The sequence below is a fragment of the Mustela nigripes genome, chromosome 16, assembly GCF_022355385.1.
Source record: "Mustela nigripes isolate SB6536 chromosome 16, MUSNIG.SB6536, whole genome shotgun sequence".
NCBI lineage: Eukaryota > Metazoa > Chordata > Mammalia > Carnivora > Mustelidae > Mustela > Mustela nigripes.
Window position 1 is genome coordinate 24,015,470 of NC_081572.1, and position 21,372 is coordinate 24,036,841.

The 21,372-nt window shown below is 46.3% G+C and overlaps 1 protein-coding gene, 1 long non-coding RNA gene and 1 other non-coding gene across 3 annotated transcripts in view; 2 read left to right on the forward strand and 1 right to left on the reverse strand.

The window, feature by feature from the left end:
* Positions 1–18,191, forward strand: part of CALCOCO2 (calcium binding and coiled-coil domain 2) — a 30,778-nt gene extending 12,587 nt beyond the window's left edge. The window contains exons 3-13 of the mRNA XM_059380856.1: positions 3,713–3,815; positions 3,962–4,095; positions 5,109–5,234; positions 8,286–8,374; positions 8,947–9,016; positions 9,765–9,887; positions 10,151–10,237; positions 12,712–12,807; positions 15,117–15,252; positions 16,571–16,599; positions 17,123–18,191. Coding sequence (XP_059236839.1) covers positions 3,713–3,815; positions 3,962–4,095; positions 5,109–5,234; positions 8,286–8,374; positions 8,947–9,016; positions 9,765–9,887; positions 10,151–10,237; positions 12,712–12,807; positions 15,117–15,252; positions 16,571–16,599; positions 17,123–17,299 — 1,170 coding nt within the window. The 3' untranslated portion in view covers positions 17,300–18,191. The remainder of the gene's footprint in view (positions 1–3,712; positions 3,816–3,961; positions 4,096–5,108; positions 5,235–8,285; positions 8,375–8,946; positions 9,017–9,764; positions 9,888–10,150; positions 10,238–12,711; positions 12,808–15,116; positions 15,253–16,570; positions 16,600–17,122) is intronic.
* Positions 277–461, forward strand: LOC132004647 (U2 spliceosomal RNA). Its single transcript, XR_009400600.1, has one exon. It is a non-coding gene; the product is annotated as a U2 spliceosomal RNA (small nuclear RNA).
* LOC132004431 (uncharacterized) overlaps positions 16,607–21,372 on the reverse strand; it is a 10,173-nt gene continuing 5,407 nt past the window's right edge. Inside the window, exons 2-3 of the long non-coding RNA XR_009400511.1 lie at positions 19,597–19,633; positions 16,607–16,940 (exon numbers count right to left, since the gene is read on the reverse strand). This is a non-coding gene — a long non-coding RNA (uncharacterized LOC132004431). The remainder of the gene's footprint in view (positions 16,941–19,596; positions 19,634–21,372) is intronic.

A 21,372-nucleotide genomic window follows, 5' to 3' on the forward strand; every position in this document is an offset into this window, starting at 1 on the left:
CATGACCTGAGCTGAAGGCAGCGGCTTAATCCACTGAGCCACCCAGGCGCCCCAATCTTACGCTTTTTAAAAACAAATGTTTAGGGGCGCCTGGGTGGCTCAGTGGGTTAAAGCCTCTTCCTTTGGCTCAGGTTGTGATTCCAGGGTCCTGGGATCGAGCCCTACATCGGGCTCTCTGCTCAGCAGGGAGCCTGCTTCCCTTCCTCTCCCTCTGCCTGCCTCTCTGCCTACTTGTGATCTCTTTCTTTCAAATAAATAAATAAAATCTTTAAAAAAATTGCTTCTCAGCCTTTTGGCTAAGATCAAGTGTAGTATCTGTTCTTATCAGTTTAATATCTGATACGTCCTCTATCTGAGGACAATATATTAAATGGATTTTTGGAGTAGGGAGTTGGAGCTTGCTCTATCCACTTCACATGTCGGCCTGGCATTGCAGTACCTCCAGGAATAGTGCACCCTCCCCACTAAAATAGTAAGTAAAAGATTTGTTCAGTAAATAAATAAATTAAATTAAATGGAAACAAATGTTTAAAATAATTTTTAAGGGGCGCCTTGGGGGCTCAGTGGATCAGACTTCTGCCGGCTCAGGTCATGATCCCAGGGTCCTGAGATCCAGCCCTGCATCGGGCTCTCTGCTCAGCGGGGAGCCTGCTTCCGCCTCTCTTCTCTGCCTGCCTCTCTGCCTACTTGTGATCTCTCTCTTTGTCAAATAAATAAATAAATCTTAAAAAAAAATAATTTTTGAAAAATGCCTCTGTATTTGGAATGCTTTGTGCATTTCAGAGACAGCGCAGTGATTCCATAAAGAAAACCATTAATACAAAAAGTGGCCCCTTGTGTTTATTATCCGTAAAGCTATTGACCTGAGCAGCTACCTAGAAGCCTGAAAGAAAGTGTTAGGAGAACTTAGTAACACAAATTTTTATCTTAGAACACAAATTTTTAAGAACATATGATGCGCCATGTCTTTGATGAGGTTTTCTGTGTGTGTGTGTGTGTGTGTGTGTGTACGTACGTGTGCGTGCGCGTGTGTGTGTGCTCACTGAGCCTCATGATCCAGCAGCACCCTCAGACTGGGGGTGTTACCTCGTGCACAGATGAACAAAATGGATATACTCAAGGTGGTGACTTTCCCAGTGAGTAAGTAGTAAATGAGTTTGTTTCCTAAACCTCGGCTTTTTTTTCTCTTCTGAATTCATCTGAACAGCTGGTAAATTAGAAAATTAAGAACTGATTTAAAGTGTTATCTTCCGTATCTCCCTTGGAAAGCTCACCTGTGTAAGCTTTTTATTTTTTTAAGATTTTATTTATTTATTTGACAGAGACACAGCAAGAGAGGAAGCAGAAGCAGGGGGAGTGGGAGAGGGAGAAGCAGGCTTCCTGCTGAGCAGGGAGCCCGAGGCGGGTTGGGCTGGATCCTGGGATCCTGGGACCATGACCTGAGCCAAAGGCAGACACTCAACAACTAAGCTACCCAGGCGCCCCTCACCTGGTGTTCTTATAGTGCAGTCTCTCTCTCTTTTTAAAGGTTTTATTTATTTTAGAGAGAGAGAGCGAGAGCAGGGGGAGGAAGGGCCAGAGGGAGGGAGAGAATGTCAAGCAGACCACACGTTGAGTGCAGAGCCCGGTGCATGGCCCAGTCCCACGACCTGAGCCAAAATCAACAGTTGGACACTCAACCAGTGGAGCCACCCAGGCGCCCCTCTTTTTAATTTTATTTTAAGTAAAGTCCACACCACACATGGGGCTCAAACTCACAACCCAACCCCGAGATCAAGAGTCGCACGCTCAGGGTGCCTGACTGGCTCAGTCGGCAGAGCTGCACAATCCTTGATCTCAGGGTTGTGAGTTCAAGCCCCACATTGGGGGTAGAGAGCACTTAAAAAATTTTTTTCTTTCTAATTAAAAAAAAAAAAAAAAAATTGTGTTCTCCATCAGCTGAATCATTTGCAGTGCTGGGCTCAACCATATTCTTTAGCTCCTCAGCAGTCCCAACACGGGTCCTTCCTGGTACCAGGCAGGCACTTGTGAACTGGTTTTGAATGTGCTGTGCTTCATCTTCTCGATACAGCAAAAGCTACCAGCAACGATAGAGCCTAAAGTAGGAGATACCTTTCCTGCCTTTAGTGCACAGTCCTGTGCTCCAGTTACCCTTCCCCTGGACATTTAAATATTTCGAGGGGCTCCAAGAGGGGACGTGTTGTGCCACGACAGGCCTGCCGGGCCCAGGACCACGCAGGTGGAAGGGCCAAGGGCAGAAGTTGCAGGTGCCCAGAAGCTGTTTCCCTATTCCAACACTGCAGTAATTCTTGGGCCTTCCCATATAATATTTTGGTCACAGTGCATTAAGAAACTCCAGGATGTGAATGAAGACTCCATAAAATTCCCGCTTCCTGTACCACCACAGGCCGCGGCGGCTGTGAGCTGCTTACAGCAATGGGGTGTGTATTAATGAGACACTAAAACATGCCCCGGTATGTTCTCAGGCGCTTTCAGTGTAGCCTTTTCAACCCTGCACTGATTCCTTCATATATAAAAATGGAATTTATTTTTAGTTCTTGTTCCTCCCACTGAGCTCAGGCAGGGTCAAAATATGGCAATAAATGCAATTTTGCTTCTCATTTGCTGAGTGCTCTCCCCTCGAAGACACAATGGTTCCCTTTCTAGTCTCTGGTGTGCCCTTATCTTCCAGATATGGCTGGAGCCATCTTTTACCCCTCTTCACATTTACTGAGAGTATTTTCCACTTAGCCAGCTTTCTGCTCTGAGGCATATTTTACAGTATCCTTATATCGTGACTTACTGCATTCAAGACCTGGAAGAGGCCTCTGTGACCACCAGATTGTTGTCAGTATCTGCCACCAAAAAGCCTTCATTAAGCTCACATTAAGAAAAATACTGACGTGGGGCGCCTGGGTGGCTCAGTTGGTTAAGCGACTGCCTTCAGCTCAGGTCATGATCCCAGAGTCCTGGGATAGAGTCCTGCATCGGGCTCCCTGCTCCTTGGAGAGTCTGCTTCTCCCTCTGACTTTCTCCCCTCTCATGATCTCTTTCACTGTCTCTCTCTCAAATAAATAAATAAAATCTTTAAAAAAAAAAAAAGAAAGAAAGAAAAAAAAAACTGACGAAAATTCTATAGACTGGACTGTTATCTGGGACCTACCTCATAATCTAAAAACCCTTTTGCCCCTCCACTCCTGCATGCACATGATTCAAAACCAGCATTTTTAAAAATGCATGAGTATAACCAGGTCAGTGTGGGTGACAAGACTGGCCAGGACACAGGAGAGGACTGACCCACAGAGACAGCGGGTCAGAAGGGCTTTCTGATTAAGAAGTTCTAAGAACACTGTTGGGAGAACGTAGTGGGATCAGAGTCACAAGCCCAGAACTGTCTTCACTGTGTTCCCCAGTCACTCACTGTGCTCTTGTCTGAAGTGGTGACAGGATTTTTGGAACCTTCGTCCTGGGTGTCGTGTCAGTTTTCATTTCCTTCTGAGCCAGGTATTCTGAATGGGGTGTATGTGTGTGTGTGTGTGCGTGCATACACGTGTGCACATGTGTGCCAATTCCTAGTTGTATCATAAGGGACTCATTCTGTTGTATTTTCAACATAAATGAAAAGTAAGTGCTTTTTAAGGAGACCTCACACAAATAAGGGTTTTCCCTGGAGCACTGTCAGATGCTGAGTGAGAGCCTTCTGTCATTGCAGGTGGGGTGGAAGACAACCCGTGAGTATTACACCTTCATGTGGGTCACTTTGCCCGTTGACCTAAACAGTGAATCAGCCAAACAACAGGAAGTCCAGTTCAAAGGTGAGAAAAATCCTGGATCAAAGGTGTTTGAAGACAGCCCCTAAGACTAATTGAGCTGAAGCTTTCTGGGGCAGATAAAAGACTGGCAGACTTTTAGTTTTCTTAACAGACCTTATTTTGGTTTAAAAATCATTTTGTATTTTCAGCTTATTACCTGCCCAAGGATGATGAGTATTACCAGTTCTGCTATGTGGATCAGGATGGTGTGGTCCGGGGAGCAAGCATCCCTTTCCAGTTCCGTCCAGAAAATGAGGAGGACATCCTGGTTGTTACCACTCAGGTCTGTAAATATCTCACCCCCATCCTTCCTGCCAGTAAGAGTAGTAATTTCAGGATAGGGTGGAATTGGGATCAATAAAGCCTTTATTAAATGTCTTAACAGATACTATGGGGAGAAATGCATACAGTACCCACTCAAACCTACTCAGGAATAACTTAGGAACGTTGAAAAGAATCACAACAATAAGTGGTTCCTCCTTTCTCAAAAGCTGCTGTAACTCAGTTGGCATTCAGTTATTTCCTTAACTTTGCCAGTTGCTTAATTTTGGTCATCTGCACATATTACCACAAGAGTAAATTATAAGCTCCTTTGGGGAGGGATGCACCAAATATGCCTTGGATCTTTCAGTTCTGTCTTTATTTTTTTTCTTAAGATTTTATTTATTCAACAGAGAGCACACAAGTGGGGGATGAGGGAGGGGGAAAAGCAGACTCCCCACTGAGGAGAGAGCCCGATGTGGGATTGAGATCTTGACCCCGTCTGAAGACAGATGCTTAACCGACTGAGCCACCCAGGCACCCCATCTCTCCATTCCGACACAGAGCCTGTCCTACTCTGAGTATTAGATCCATTTACTTACTCAGTTATTTCACAGGACACCCTCTTTCCGTCCAGCACTGTGGTAGGCAGTGAAGAATCAATTAAATCACTTGGCTGTCTTGGCCTCTAGGAGCTAAGTCCATTAGGAGAGACAAACAGTAGTAAGTGTTTGCAAGAAGAATCTACATTCTTCTGTTATTCCACCTTTTAACTCTTTATGGTCTTAATTTTGTTTGTCTTTCTTTCTTGGTAATGACAGGCTCAATGTTGCATTTATATGGACGCGCCTCCATTATCCCCTATCCTACATACTGAGCAGGTGCTCCCATTCAGGGGACACAGATGTCGCTGTTGAGTGGGAATCCACCAGACCCTCAGCATCCCAGCCCATGGGAATGTTCCACTAGAGGGACTTGAATATTTTATCAAGCTATAAAGGGTCAAATATGAATTCATGGGATGCTCTTTCGTAGGGTGAAGTGGAAGAAATTGAGCAGCACAATAAGGAGCTCCGCAAAGAAAACCAGGAGCTGAAGGACAGCTGCGTCGGCCTCCAGCAGCAGAACTCAGACATGCAGGCTGAGCTCCACAAGAAGGAGGTATGGCTGCTAGTGAAACACAAACCTGAAAACAAACAGACAAACAAAAAACATGAACCTGGACCACAGAGGTCAGAACTGGATGGTGTCTCTTATACAGCCTTACCTCTTTTGCTTGTGATCTTACTCTCCTATACTAATATCTTTGAATAGGCACCGTGTTAAAATTTTTATATGGATTACTCTATTTAAACTTTGGATTAGGTACTGTTATTACCCTGATTTTACAGATGAGTAATCTGAGGCTTAGAAGGGTACATAATCCCTTATTGGCTAATCTGTGATGGAGCCAGGATTCAAACCAAGCAGTCTGACTGCTGCTTCCTGGTTCCTATGTAGAATGTAATCTCTTCACTTTGGCTCGCTAGACTGTGGACCTCGAGAGAGTAGAGAGTATAAAAGCAAGGCTGCAGATTATCCAGACTCTTGGCTACTTCTCTTTTGAAACATCCTTCCAGTTAACAGGTGGTAATTGAGAGTTGATAATGCAAGGAGCTTTAAAGAAGAGAGTCTTCTCTTGGGACTATAAACTAATTACACTGAGGTCGTACCTTATAAGTTCCAGAACATGCAAACCTTGGCAGTCACCATCTGTAGAGCCCTTGATCTACAGGTGAGCAAACTGAAGACCCCAAGGAGAGTGGAAGAGGTCAGGTTAGTGATCACACTGGGCTGGGACCCACTTCTCTTGACTCCTAGACAGACTGTTTTTTAATACGTTGCTGTCACACAAATGCCTTGTGTGATGTCCTCAGCCCTGGGCTGGTTGAGAAGTGTGGGTAACAGGTCCAGGCTACAGATCTGGCCTCTTCCAGGCAGTTAGATAACAAACAGGTGGCAGAGGTACAATTCACAGTCTGTCTGTCAAGAACCAGTATCTGGCCACGAGCCCTACAGCTCACCTGCCAGGTTCTAGCCAAGGAATCAGAGGGTCTGGCTTCTTGAGTTAGCTCTCCTACCGACTTGCTACTAGTTATGATAACACAAGCCAGTATTTATTTAGTACCTACTATGTGTACTACTAGCAAGGCACTGTAATTAAGCAGATCGCTTCACTTAATCCTTAAAACCATCCAACAGCTCAGAGAGGTTAGGTGACTTGCCCAATGTTACAGTCAGCTCATGACTTTGAAAGGAGCTTGGATTTGAGCTCAGACTTCTCTGATATTAAAACCCATGTTTTGGGGCACCCTGGTGGCTCAGTGGGTTAAAGCCTCTGCCTTTGGCTTGGATCATGATCTCAGGGTCCTGGGATCGAGCCCCGCATCGGACTCTCTGCTCAGCGGGGAGCCTGCTTCCCTCTCACTCTCTGCCTGCTTCTCTGCCTACTGGTGATCTCTGTATGTCAAATAAATAAATAAACTCTTTTTAAATAAATAAATAAAACCCATGTTTTTTAGGAATTAAAATTAAAAACAAGAATGGGGAAGAAAACCCATGTGTTTTAGGGCCAGGACCATTCACTGGTTAAGAACCCCGTCTTTGGAGTCCCACAGACTTGTTCTCCCACTTAATGTCTGATGAAGCAGGGGAAATTTTTTAACATCTCTGAACTTCAGTTTTCCCTTTCTATAAAAGAGAAATTGATGATACTTGTTTTCTGAGAGACTAGTACACACATGTTCATAACACCATCTTTCCCAACAGCTAAAGGGAGGAGGCAGGTGTCCAGTGACGGATAGAAGGATACACGTTGTTTAGCATGTAGATAACAATGGAATGTTATTCAGCTTTAAAAAGGAAAGAAGTTCTGACACATGCTACTAAATGGATGAACACCAAGGACATTAGCTGGGCAAAATGGGTCAGACACAGGGAAACAAATAGCATGTGATCCCACTCAGGAGGTACCTGGAGTAGCCAGCTTCGCAGACACAGGAAGTAGAGTAGTAGTTGCCGGGAGACGGGTGGGTGGGGAGAACAGGGAGTCAGTGTTTTCACAGGACAGAGCTTTGACTGTACACATGAAAATAGTTCTGTGGGTGGTTATAGGGCCGGTCATACAACAGTGTGCATGTGCTTAATGCCGCTGAACTAGGGGCTTAAAGTTGATGAAGGTGGGAAATTTTATGTGCATATTCCTACAATTTTTTAAATTATTTTTTAAAAGGATGATAAATGTATAAATCTTAGAGCTAAAAGCAGGGAGTTGTTATTGATGCACGAGGCTGGCTTTGGTGCAGAATGGAGTTGGGGGGAAAAAAGCAAATGTGTAGCCCTAGTGCCAGGGCCGCTAGCCGCCTGTGGCTCTCCCAACACTTGAAACATGGCGTTTTGTGATGCACCATAAGCATAAAGGGTATATATCGGATTTTAAAGACGTATTATGAAAAAAGTTAAAATATTTCCCTCTTATTTACATATTGAAACAATATTTTAGATATATTGGGTTAAATGTACTATTAGTAAAATTAAGCATAGCTGTTTCTTGTTGCTTTTTATTTTCATATATTTATTTTTTTTTAAGATTTTATTTATTTAACAGAGAGAGATCACAAGTAGGCAGAGAAGCAGGCAGAGAGAGAGGGGGAAGCAGGCTCCCTGCTGAGCAGAGAGCCCGATGCGGGGCTCGATCCCAGGGCCCTGAGACCATGATCTGAGCTGAAGCCAGAGGCTTACCCCACTGAGCCACCCAGGCACCCCTCTTTGCTTTTTAAAATGTGGCTCCTAAACTTGAATTACATATGCAGCATCCGTGAATTTCTTGGCAGCACCTTTCCAAGAGAAAACCCACTTTATTTCATTTGCTGCTGTGTCTGTAGTGCAGGAACAATGCCTCATATGCACTCCTTAAATATCTGTTTAATGAGTTAATGGACAAATACAAGCTCCAGTGGAAGAGAAATTAAGATGAATGCATTGTGTGGAGAAAATAGATTAAGAACAGTTTAATATGGAAACACCTTTCCTTGGATATTTCAATCACCGTTGTGTCATGACATTGAATAAGGGCCTGAAATATAGTAAATGCTCAATAAATACTTGTCAGCTGGCCTCGGTACTAAAAAGTGTCTTAGAAATGGTCTGTTCCTTTGATGTCTCAATCTGCAGGAGGAGCTGGAAACTCTGAAGGGCACCAATAAGGAACTGGAACAGCAGCTGAAGGTGCAGAAGGACCACTGGGAGACCGAGCTGCTCCAGTGAGTGATTCCCAGAGGGGGAATCTGCTGTGTTCCTGGGTGTCACAGATGAGATCTCCAGAGCTCATTAGACAGTCTTCCTGTTAAGGCAGTGATAGGTGCGATTCTAGGTTGGAGCATTAGTATCCGAACGGTAAGGTGAAGTAACCTGAATTCAGGTATTAATGTGAAATGTCCAGTACATGTGGCTTGAGGTCAGGAAGCCGAGAAAGGACTGAAGAAGAATGGATTTTTTTTTTTAAAGCTGGTGTTTTGTTTTATTTTTAAAGATTTTATTTTATTTATTTGACAGTCAGATCACAAGTAGGCAGAAAGGCAGGTAGAGAGAGTGGGGAAGCAGGCTCCCTGCCAAGCAGAGAGGTCAACCCGGGGCTCTATCCTGGGACCCTGAGATCATGACCAGAGCCGAAGGCAGAGGCTTTAACCCACTGAGCCACCCCGGTGCCCCAAACAGAAAGGATTTTAAACTAATTCCACAGCCTTAGGGCCAAGGCAGCCTTCACTCATTGAAGGCCCAGGGGATCTGACGCGGAATCAGCCTATCTTTCATGCAGTCCTCTTCTCCTCCACAGACTGAAAGAACAAAACCAGAAGATGTCCTCAGAAAATGAGAAGATGGGAGTCCGAGTGGATCAGCTCCAGGTGGGTAACGAAACCTTTGCCAAAGTGTATCATCTTACTCTGCCCGCGCTGCTCCGTGAGTTCCGCTGTGGGGGTGCCTAACGGTCAAAGCGCTAGTCTGCAGGTTCACGGAGTTTTCTGTTCTGGACCCCCCCTCCCCCCACACACATACCGTTACTCTTAAAGTCCCGGCCCTCAAGAACTGAATAATTCGTTCAGTTTATATTTATCATGAATTCTTTTTTTTTTTTTTTTTTTTTTATTTGCAGGCTCCCTGCTGAGCAGAGAGCCCGATGTGGGGCTCGATCCCAGGACCCTGGGATCATGACCTGAGCCGAAAGCAGAGGCTTTAACCCACTGAGCCACCCAGGCGCCCCTTTATCATGAATTCTTAAGATGGAGCACTGTCACCTCTACCACTGCTTTTCTTAACTTTTTTTCTTTTAGCTACAAAATCTCTTCAAAGTCTTTCTCAAAAGCCTAGAATGAAAAAAAAAAAAAAAAGCTGGAATGTAAAGCAGATACCAGCTGAATCACTATTGGTTTTAGGAAGCTGTGCCTTAAAGAGGGGTGTGTTGACTTTTCCTCATTTGAGTCTTGGGCGCAGGGTGTGAGGGAGAGCTGAAAAGTGGGCGTTCTAGGGATATTTGGCAGTCAGGAGTTGCCAAGGAGTACGCATTTCTTTGTGTGAGTGTACATTAAACAGCATTGTTACTGTTCAGTTTTCTTCCTTTTATATCTTGATTATATTCGCTGTTTTTTGCTTTAGGCCCAGCTGTCAACCCAAGAGAAAGAAATGGAGAAGCTCGTGCAGGGAGATCAAGATAAGACAGAGCAGTTGGAACATCTGAGGAAGGAGAATAGCCAGCTCCTCCTCACTTTGGCTCAACAGGTAGAGTCACAAACAGAACCAACATTTTTAGGCATTCGCGAGAAAATGCGTACATGGTTCTTTGTTTACTCTGTCACATACGCCTACCATTGGTGGCTGTGGGAAAGGTCTCAGAGGAAGCCCTCTGAGATGAGGGAGCTCATGGCTCTTCTCAGAAACCTAGGAAGAGACTTGCCTCTCTCTCTGCGGGCTGCTCGCTCATTAGCTCACGTGCGCGTGCCTGTGCTGGCCCAGCAGTGGTCCTGACATCTGTTTTTGTGCAGAGGGAGCACCAGAAGAAGCTGGAGCAGACCGTAGAGGAGATGAAGCAGGAAGAAGCAGCTGCCAAGAAGAAACAGCAGCAGTTAACGGCACGTCTGTCTTTGGATGGCTTTGTGGGAGGGAGCCTGCGGGAAGGAAGGGATGGGTCTATTTTCAGGTGGCAGAAAGGATAAAAAAGACAGAGGAGAATAGCATTTACCCCTGGACATCGTCCCAGAAGGACAGAGAATTTGTCATTTGCAAAACGTTGAAGGAGAGGTGGCCGTTCCTACTGTGTGATGAATGGCGGAGGGAGATTGAAAGTACTTCATGACAGGTTGTCCAGTAGAGCCTTGAGCCAGGAATCACCCAGAGTCACCCCTAATCCTTTCTTATCATGGGGGCAGACAAATGAATAATGATAAAGTCAAGCTCTACGGTTAGGAAATATTACAGCAATCAAAATTTTTGTTACAATTAATATAATATTAGCAATTATCATTCTAAATTCTTCCGAGCTATAGTAATGTAGTAGTGAAAGCCTAATTGATAAATTTCTAGAATAGCTTGTTGGAAAAGAGGCCTCGTGGTGATGACAGGTGCCAGGAAGCCCCATTTTCTGAATTTCGCAAGGGTATGAGAAACCCTGCTGTCTGGATATCCAGCTGTTGGGATAAGTCATATCATTCACTCCCTTGGCCATTACTCAGTCAGTTAGAGGCGTCCCTCCCATATGTAAGCTACTAGATACCATCGCATGAAAAAGAGGAGAACAAAGTTAGAAAAGCAGCTGCTCACAGGTTGAGTTTGGCCCCGAGAAACTTGTTATTTAGCCTAGCTGGTGTTTTTCAAAAATCGAATTGGTTGCCAACAACTAAAAATGGGAACACTTCCCATTTTTAAAAAAATGTGTATTTCTAGCTTCTTGAAAACTTGGGGGGCTCTGGCAGCCCAGAGCCCCCATTCCCACACAGCAGCAGTGCCCAGCCTGGGTGGCTGCGGTTCCCTCTAGATGGGCCCCATGTTCTCCCCTCCCCCACTGCCTCTACCGCCCCCCCGTGGCCTTCACCTCCGCCTCTCAGCGACGTCCGGGGCCTGGCCCCCACCAGCACACCGCAGCTTGTGGCCTCTGCTGTAGCGAGAAATCACTATTTCACATAAGCTGCCGCCCTTCGAAGGTTTGAACCTCCTCGTGGCAAGTAGGGGTTTCCTGGGTTTCTGTGGTCTATTTTTCAAGACCCAGGGGCTCGATTCTTTATTCCTCACAAACCCAGAGCGCCCCTAACTGTGAGGATTGTGTATCTTATGCTTTAGGCGCCTAGGAGCAAGAAAACAGCAGTGGAGGAGCAGTTAGTACAAGAGGTGGAGCGCCTAAAGGCAAAGGTAGAGGCCGGGAAAGCCTGTTTCTTAGAGAAGTACAAAGAGTGTCAGCGACTCCACAGGCAGATCAGGCAACTCAGGGCGGCTGCGCAACTGGTAGGTGCCAGAGCTCAGGGGGCCCAGGAAGCCAGGGGTGTGAAGGTCTGCGGTTCCTAGACCAAAGCCCGGAGGACTGCCCACCCTCATTGAGGAGAAACACTTCTCTTCCTGTTAAAAAGAGGAGGGATGAAGTGTGTGGCCAGAGACCAATCTGGGGGTCCCCGGAAGTAGAGGCCCCAGTCCAGCCATGGGTCTCAGGGAAGGTGGTGGTAACCATTGAGCAGGTTTCTGTGCAGACTCAGATAGCCCTTTCTTATTTCTGCCTTTTGAGGAAGTGAAGCAGGACCCGAAGAGCCAGCAAGAGCCCATGGGGATGGGGAGCCGGGAGCCTGCAGTCAGCTCTGTCATCGGGTAGCCCCTCTCGCATTCCTACCTCAGGGTCGGCTAGAAGCGCACAGCAGTTTGGGCACCAGCGTTCAAATAAAAAATCTTGGAAAAAAAAAAAACACCACAACTAGTAGGATTAGCTTAAGTGTGTCTGTGAGGTATGTGCACGTGTCTGTCTGTAGGTAGGAGATGGAAAGCACGGACGCATGCCTGCCAAGTGTGGGGTTTATGAAGTTAGGTCCACCTGTCACAGCGGGACGCCCAAGACCTCAGTCCAGGGTCCTTGTAGCCTTGGATAAGCGCCTTCCGAGGTTCCTTGCTCCTCAGTGTTCCTTGAGTCCAGATGCCTGTCCTCACTGGGATGACGTCCCATCAACTTAAGTCCCTCACGCTACATTGAGTGAGGTGTTTATTCCAGACCAAGATGCGGGTTTCCATGGTTGGGTGCTGTTCAGTAGGGCTCCGGTTAGCCCTAATTCTGATAAGTCAGTCTTGGGGCTTTTCCCAAGTCCGTCTTTATGACTTTTCCCCTCTTTGGTCACTTTCACTACCAGCTTAACCAAAAGACATCAGCATCTCTGATGCCGAGCCAGGCCTTCAGGCGTTTTGTTAAACCATGGCATCACCTCCGCTGTGCGCCCCCACCGAGCTGCCTTCTCCCCTCCTCAGTCCCATCACGTGGGGAAACCAGACCCTCCGCAGGCCCCTTGTGGTACCCCACCCTGGATCCAGATTATAGTATGTGAGCCTAATCCTAACTGGTTTTTGTTATTGACAGGATGAGAACTCGGGCCTGTCAGAAACACTGAATGAGAACAAGATCGTATGTAATGTTCTACAGAGAGAGAAGGAGAGATTGGAAAGAGAAAACGACGTGAGTGTGTACAACAGGGTAGAAAGTCCAAGGTGTTTTGTTCTGTTTAAAGATTTTTTTTTTTTAAAGATTTTATTTATTTTTTGACAGACAAATCACAAGTAGGCAGAGAGGCAGACAGGAAGAGAGAGGAGGAAGCAGGCTCTCCATTGGAGCAGAGAGCCCAATGTGGGGCTCGATCCCAGGACCCTGGGATCATGACCTGAGCCGAAGGCAGAGGCTTTAACCCACTGAGCCACCCAGGTGCCCCTAAAGATTGATTGATTGATTTGAGAGCGAGTGAGCATGTGGTGGGGAGGAGCAGAGGGAGAGGGAGAGAGAGAATCTTAAGCAGATTGCACGCTGAGCACGGAGCCCAGTGCAGGGCTCTCTCTCACGACCCTGGGATCATGACCTGAGCTGAAATCAAGAGTCGGCTGCCTAACTCACTGAGCCACCCAGACGGCCCTAGAAACCCCAAGGTTTTAAGGAGCAGGAGGAGGGTAACCCAGAGATGTGGTGATTAACAAGTTAAGTAAAAGAGCCCTTTCTGGGACTGTGGGTGAAACCGTTGCTCCTATGAGTAAATTTAATCTAGTCCTCATCTACCACGAACCCTCTCTTGTTTTTGTAACTGAAACTTGTTTGTCCTGGCAGTAGTCAGCTTGAAAGGAACACCTTGACGGAAGATCTATCTTAATTCATTTTGCTCTTAACTCCCCGCCTGTAGTAAGTATTGTCTTTGTAGGAGAATATCCGACGTCATTTCTAGGCTAGCTGAGGGACCCCTTTCCTTCTGCATGACTTTTTCCTTTTCTTCTGCTTCCAGACCAGGGTAGTAGTGACGGCCTGTGCCTGCCCTGGACCCGTGGCCGGCTCCTAATAAAATGCTCTGCGTTCCTTCCCTCACTCATTCATACATCTCTTCATTCATTCATTCATTCATTCATCCAGGCAGTATTTATCTTCTGCTGTGGGTTAGACACAAGCTATTCTTGGCTGATTGAGGATGATGGCAGCAAATAAAGAAGCTGCACCTCGGGACGCCTGGCTGGCTCAGTTGGAGAAGCGAGTGACTCTTGATCTCAGGGTTGTGAGTTCAAGCCCCATATTAGGTATAGAGATTATTAAAAACAATAAATAAAAACTTAAAAATAAAACAGTACTTAAAGGCACTTTCCTGCCCTTGCATAAAGTCAGGTGTCCCAGCACTCTGGCTTATGCTCCTAGATCTACACCTGCCACGGTTCTCCAGCTTGCCCCTCTCTCTAAGCCTTCAGGGCTGTGCCTCCAAGTGATCATCTCTGGCTTTGATTATGTCATTTATATCGATGCCTTTCAGCATTATAGGGGCCTTAGGAGTCTGTTTCCGTCATCTTCATCCTCTTGATTTAGATAAACAGAGCTTGACTTTGAAATCTCTATTTTCGGGCACCTGGGTGGCTCAGAGGGTTAAAGCCTCTGCCTTTGGCTCAGGTCATGATCTCAGAATCCTGGAATCCCTGCTCAGCAGGGAGCCTGCTTCCTCCTCTCTCTCTCTCTCTCTCTCTACCTGCCTCTCTGCCTACTTGTGATCTGTATCTGTCAAATAAAATCTTTAAAAAGAAAAAAAAGAAATCTCTATTTTCTGGAATAGTCTGATGGGGCGGTGGGAGGGAGGGAAGAGGACACACACAGTTTGCAACAGGGAGGAAAAGAGCTGATATTTGAAAGCTTTGTTAAGAGCTATAGTAAAGCCCTCTTAATAAAGATGTGAAGAGGGAGTTTACTTTTTTTCTAAGAACTTTTAAAGCGCAGTCTGTCCTCCATGTAGCTTATTCTGTCTCATTCTCTCATCCCCCCCCTTCCTCCTTTCACTCTCTCTGTTGGTATATCCCTTTGAAAGGATAAAACACGAAGAAGGGAAAATTGTATCAGATGAATATTCCATTGTGTAAGACAATTATCCTAGGAAAGAGACTAAAAGAAGCATTTTGCTCTCAGTAATGTGCAGCAGCTTCGCCCTTAATATAGGTCCTGCCCCCCTCATCTGTGCACACAGCGTTTGTACCCCATCTCGGTTGGTATGTATTTAGAGACTTAAAATTCTTTTTTGCAATTAATCGAAACAAAATTCAGTATACACTTAAATTCAAGTGTAAAGAACTCAGATCTTCCTAGTGCGGAGGCTGCTACTTCCCCTTTAGAATTGTGACTTGTCGGTTCCTGGGATTCTCCAGCGCCACACTGTTCATGGAGAAGTACCCGTAACGGGCATCCCCTAGCCAGTTGCTTGTGGCCCTCCTTTGTTGTTGTCTTCCAACGTGTGTCTCTAAACATTCTCTCCCTAGCTTTTGAAGAGGGAGAACAGCAGATTGCTGAGTTACATGGGTCTGGATTTTGACTCTCTGCCCTATCAAGCGCCTACTTCGGATCAAGGAGGTGCTGGACAAAACCCAGGACTTGTCTATGGAAACCCATATTCTGGTAAGGCAACTGCCGTTGGAGCTAGAAGGCCCTTGCCTGCATCCCTTTCCCCCACTAATTTTTTTTTTCTTTTTTGTGGTCTGAGATGCTAATTAAGACCAGTCTCATTGTTAAGACTTGCTGGGCAGAAGCCGAGGACCCAATAGAAAGATTGCCAGGCGAGAAGTGTTAATTGAGAAATAAATCTGAATCTAGAAGACGCAAATCAGATCATTCGCCTAGAGGCAGCAGACACAAATTGAGTCCCGTGGCTATATTCCAAATATATAAATCAGAGAAATGTGTCTATGTAGAAGATATACACATACAAAGCTGAGGAAGCTAATTAAGGTTTGGAAATGGAAGCGTAAGAGGTGGGGTATGCCGCCCAGGAATGGGCAGTTAGGGCAGCCTCTCGATGGCCTGACCCAGGGTAGCAGGAATGTGCCCCACAGAGAGCCCGGGGTGGTTTAGAGGACAGGAAATGGGGATGAAAACTAGTCTTGTCACTCAAGGATGGAGGGTCAGATTGTTCTTGCCAGGGACAAGGGAACAGGGAACTTTCCCTCTTTTTTGTCTCCAAAAGTGGTAGAAGACCTCGTGTCCTTTTCTTGGACAGTTTAAAGGAGTCATATTCTCCTTGGAGTCACAGTCAAATCTTTACAGCAGGCAGGAGTATACATTTATTTTCTCTTTAAAAATATTTTTAAGCGTTTTCATTTAAAATACCAGGTTATGTGGCTTCAGTCCTAAAATCTATTCTCAGATTGTTTTCTTATTCTTATTAAATTGTGACTTTTTTTTTTTTTTTTTTAAAGATTTTATTTATTTATTTGACAGAGAGAAATCACAAGTAGATGGAGAGGCAGGCAGAAAGAGAGAGAGGGGGGGTGGGAAGCAGGCTCCCTGCTGAGCAGAGAGCCCGATGCGGGACTCGATCCCAGGACCCTGAGATCATGACCTGAGCCGAAGGCAGCGGCTTAACCCACTGAGCCACCCAGGCGCCCCTAAATTGTGACTTTTTATTTAAATCTCATTTTGCCCATACTGAGAAGAGGTTGGGTTTAGGTTTTTTTTGTTTTTTGTTTTTTGTTTTTCCTGATTCTGAAGCATACACATGGCTATCAAAAGTCTCATTTCATTATTTTTTCCTCTTTTCCCTTCAGCATTGACCTAGATCCCCTCTATCAGCAGTTAATGGTACACAGAGAGAAAGAGTCAGAGGCAGTGGGGAGAAAGGGAAGCAAAGGGGGTTACAGAAACCAGCTAACAGATCACAGCTGGAGAATCCAGGGATGGTATTTCTCTCATTGAATGAAACCTTTTTTATGATCCTCAGGTATCCAGGAAAGTTCGGCCCCAGGCCTGGTAAGTATGCGAATCCGGAGACTGCCCACATCAGATCCTTGAAAAGTGCCCCTTCCTGCTCCAGTTCATGGGAAAACCATAGGGAGACTAGTTCATTTTGATACTCCAGAAGTCCCCTGGATCAGCTGGGTTAAACCTCAGCTGAGGGAGCCCGTTGAGGTGGGGAGAAGAAAGCCCAGTTCGCCCCTCAGCTTTCTGCTCCTGTGACCTCCGCCTGTGAGCTGAGGTTGGCACTAGGGAGCAGATGTGAACTAGGCAGGCAGCCCAGCAAGGTGTGTCCGCTGTCCCCTCCGGGCTGGAGGCTCTTCGAACGCTGTAACAAGTTGTAGGTCCTTTCACTCCTGGGGTAGAGAAAGCCTCAGTGAGTGTCTCCCAATGTGACTTCATTCATTCACCCTCTACTTCTTGAGCACCTGCCATGTGCCAAGTGGTACGCCCCTTGCTGAGGATGTAACAGAATATGAGACGTGGCCTGGGCCGCAGAGAGCTACACCTGTCCTCACGCCTTTGCTCTTCCTCCCAGCTCACCATCAAGAGATGCCCCACCTGCAAGTCAGACTTCGCTGATGACATTTTCGATCACACCTTGGAACAGCAGCGCATGCAGACCCTGTGTCTCAATTGTCCAATCTGTGACAAGAGCTTCCCAGCAACAGAGAAGCAGATCTTCGAAGACCATGTGTTCTGCCACACTCTCTAAGTGTCCCAGACGCGTGGATCTATACTGTGCATCGATTTTTATAGAGTAGAACCTATAGCTTCTACTTAGAGCTCTGACCCACGATCCTGCCTAACATGAAATTCCTAGGGATTTAATCAGTCCTGGGGCCCTATGGGTGGAGTCGGAGTCATGGTGATTATCTGCAGAGTAGTGGCGAGGCCTGTCACTTCCATCCTTGTGGGTTACTACCTTTTAAATCCCATAACTAGCTGCACCATCCTCACGTCTGGTGCCCCGCCTTCTACAGGTCTCCAGTACAAGGGCCCTGTACAAGCAGTCGAGCTGGCCCTTCTTTCACAACAGGCTGGACTTGAGTACTAAGCAGTTCATTTCCAAGTTGTCCCAGTGCCCTTCAAGGTCAGGCCTTGAGTGTGTTCATTGTCGGTTCCCAGTCTTAACCATGCAGCTGGTGATCGAGCAGAGGTTGAGAATTTCTGCCGCCTCCTCAGGTCTCTCTCTCCCACTGATTGCATTTAAACAAGCCACAGATGGCCACCACAGAGAACTCCGACATCCCACTGGGATACCAAAGGTTTCTCATCTTGACTTCTCAGCACCCAGCAGAAGCATCTTATTCCTGAACTATAGACACAAAGTATTTCATTCACAGAAAGCCTTCTCTCTCTCTGGATACCTCTGTTTGGCATTTTCTACTCTTCGATCTTTCCTGTGCACATAACTGCACATAACCTTTATTGTAAGTCCGTACTTAATGATTAGTAGGACTTGTTAGAAACTGTTGGGGTCTGCAACTTTCTGAGCAGGTGAGTTTGACTATGGATAAGTCAGAATAAGAACTATTGTTAATCTCTTTAATACTAAAAATAAACTCGTCCTATCTCGGGGACATTGTTCAGTTTAAACTGGGTAATTGGGCTTTCTGGTCCTTTGTTTTAAGCGTCTGAAAAAAGGAACCAACAGGCTAATGGGAATTCTAGAGCCCACCAGTCGATTTCACTTGTCTTAACTAGTCAACAAGAGTGTCCTGGCAATGACCTGGAGATGGAGAGGAAGGTGGTGGAACATTCGTTCGAGCAGTCTGGAGCCCTGGCTTCCTGCTCGAACCTTCCACGCACTTTGTGAAAGGGGTCAGTGTGCATTTGGGAACCCTTTATGATCTAGGTTCAATTCCCTCCATTCAGATCTGCCTAATAGAACGATAAGAACCATTTTCTCACCACCACCCCCAACTCCCCCACCCCCCACCTCAGGATTGAACAAATGGAAATGACTCCAGGAAGTCAACCAGCTGGTCCCTCTAGAGACTTCTGCAGAAACTTCTGAATGATGTAAACCTTGATGTCACCAATAAGGTTGAGTCAACTTCCTTCTGGGGCTTTCCCTGATGTGAGTTATGCCTTAGACTAGCTGTCTCGTATTGTCCTAGTCATGGTTCCTTGTCTTCATTTCTCCTTTGATAAAATGAAGATGAAACTACACTCCGGGGGCTTCTGGGCGGCTCAGCTGGTTAAGTGTCCGACTCCTGATTTCGGATCAGGTCATGATCTCTGGGTCCTGAGATCAAGTCCTGCCATTGGGCTCCACACTCAGCAGGGCGTCTGCTTGGAGATTTTCTCCCTCTGCCCCTTGCCTGTGCTCCCTGATTCTCAAAATCTTAAGAAAAGAAACCACTCTCCCTCCTCCTTTATCACCTCAAGGAGATGTCTCTTGGACTCAAGGCTTTTGCCCCTTAAGAATCCTGTGGCATTAAGACTAACTCCAGTAGGTGCACCTGGGTGGCTCAGTTGGTTAAGCCACTGACTGGCTCAGGTCATAATCCTGGAGTCTTGGGATCAAGTCCTGGGCTCAAGTCTACTCCCCCTGACCTTCCCCCCTCTCGTGTTCTCTCTCTCTCAAATAAAGTCTTTAAAACAAAAAAAAAAAAAAAAAAAAAAAGACTACGATACAGAAATGTAATGGGGAGATGGTACCACCGTTTTCCTGGCAGACACCCTCCCTCCCTGCAGAATTGCTGCTGCTCCCCAGATCGGTCCAGTGAAGAAGTGCAGTTTCATTTATTTCGTACTCGTCAGCTCTTAATTTAAGCACATGAATGGAGAAGAGCAGCAGTGCACATAATCCGAATGAGTGAATACCATTTTCTGGTGAATTACCGACCCCTTTGCCCCCGCTACCCTGAGGGTTACCGTGATTATCAACAGCAGCAGGAGCCCTTCCACAGGCTTGGATTGAAAACCCGAGTGTTAATGATCCTTTTTGCTGGATGTAAAACAAAGCATCTTTAACCACTGTTCATTATCCCCAGCTGCTCTTACCAAGGCTTTGAAGGGGAAATTCTGCTCCAGGCAGCTCCTAGGGAAAGGAAACAATCATTCTTCTATAATCCACTCCTCACCCCAGCCTTCTGCTAACCTCCTCGCACCCACACATGTTAACGGCTGTAAAATACCTGCAGAAAGGAGCAGGAAGGTGTGGGAGCAAACCACATGTGCCTAAATTGGATTTTAGCATCTTTGTATTTACGAAACAAGCTTTCTTTCCTCATTCATCACTTCTAGGTCTGATATTAAAACATTTTTGCATTACTTACACACTCAAGTGACGGGCAGTAGGGGAAAAGTCAGCTGGGCACTCTGTGTGTGTGTGTGTATGTGTGTGTGTGAGAGAGAGGTGAGAGGAAGTGAATTAAAATCAGAAAAGAGAGGGGCACCTGGGTGGCTCAGTGGGTTTAGCCTCTGCCTTCGGCTCAGGTCAGGATCTCAGGGTTCTGGGATCGAGCCCCGAATCGGGCTTTCTGCTCAGCAGGGAACCTGCTTCCCCCTCTCTCTCTGCTTCTCTGCCTACTTGTGATCTCTCTCTGTCAAATAAATAAAAATCTTAAAAAAAAAAAAGAGTTGGCAAGATATTCCGGAAGCCTAATGCCCCCCTCGCCAGAACACCTGTGGCTTCAGCCCTTTTCCTTGGTCTTGCTAAAAATCGGGATGACATGAAACGGCCTTGATGTTTCAACATCCTTCCCTGCGATTTGGGTTATCTTCGGCAGCGGCAGTGGACCACAGCGAGCTCAGCTCTAACATGGTCTCCTAGCAACAAACGGTAATGAGATGCCAGGCCCGGCCTGAGAGATGCAGACTGCCACCTAGGAAAAAGCAAACTGGCCTCGACATGGGGATCTTGACCCAGAGACCCCCAACTGCCCAGAGGTAACCGACAACGGGCCACAGACGCTGGGCCACAAGGCCCAGCCTTCCCAGTGGCTCTCATGTAAATATTAATACTTTGTCTCTGCACGCATGCTTCCTAGTTCAGACCGTGTTCATATATTCCACATCTACTTTAGTAATCTCTGAAGCAGCTATTAACTCCCTTTTTTTTTTTTAAGATTTTATTCATTTATTTGACAGAGATCACAAGTAGGCAGAGAGGCAGGCAGAGAGAGAGGAGGAAGCAGGCTCCCCATGGAGCAGAGAGCCCGATGCAGGGCTCAATCCCAGGACCCCGGGATCATGACCTGAGCCGAGGGCAGAGGCCCAACCCACTGAGCCACCCAGGCGCCCCTTAACTCCCATTTTTATAGATGAATAAGTTGGAACCTGGAGAAATAACTTGCTAAAAGTTGGAACAACCCAAATGTCCCTCAGTCGATGAATGGATAAATAAAATACAGTGTATCTAGAGGATGAGATATTATTTGGCAAAAAAAAAAAGATCGAGAGGTATCTGGCTGACCCAGTCAATGGAGTGTGTGATTCTCAATCTCCGGGTTGTGATTTTGAGCCCCACATTGAATGTAGGGATTACTCAAAAATAAAAATTTTAAAAAGAGGCACCTGGGGGGTGCCTGGGTGGCTCAGTGGGTTAAAGCCTTTGTCTTCGGCTGGGGTCATGATCCCAGGGTCCTGGGATCGAGCCCCACATCGGGCTTTCTGCTCAGCGGGGAGCCTGCTTCCCCCTCTCTGCCTACTTGTGCTCTCTGTCTGTCAAATAAATAAAATCTTTAAAAAATAAAATAGGGCACCTGGGTGGCTCAGTGGGTTGAGCCGCTGCCTTCGGCTCAGGTCATGATCTCAGGGTCCTGGGATCGAGCCCCA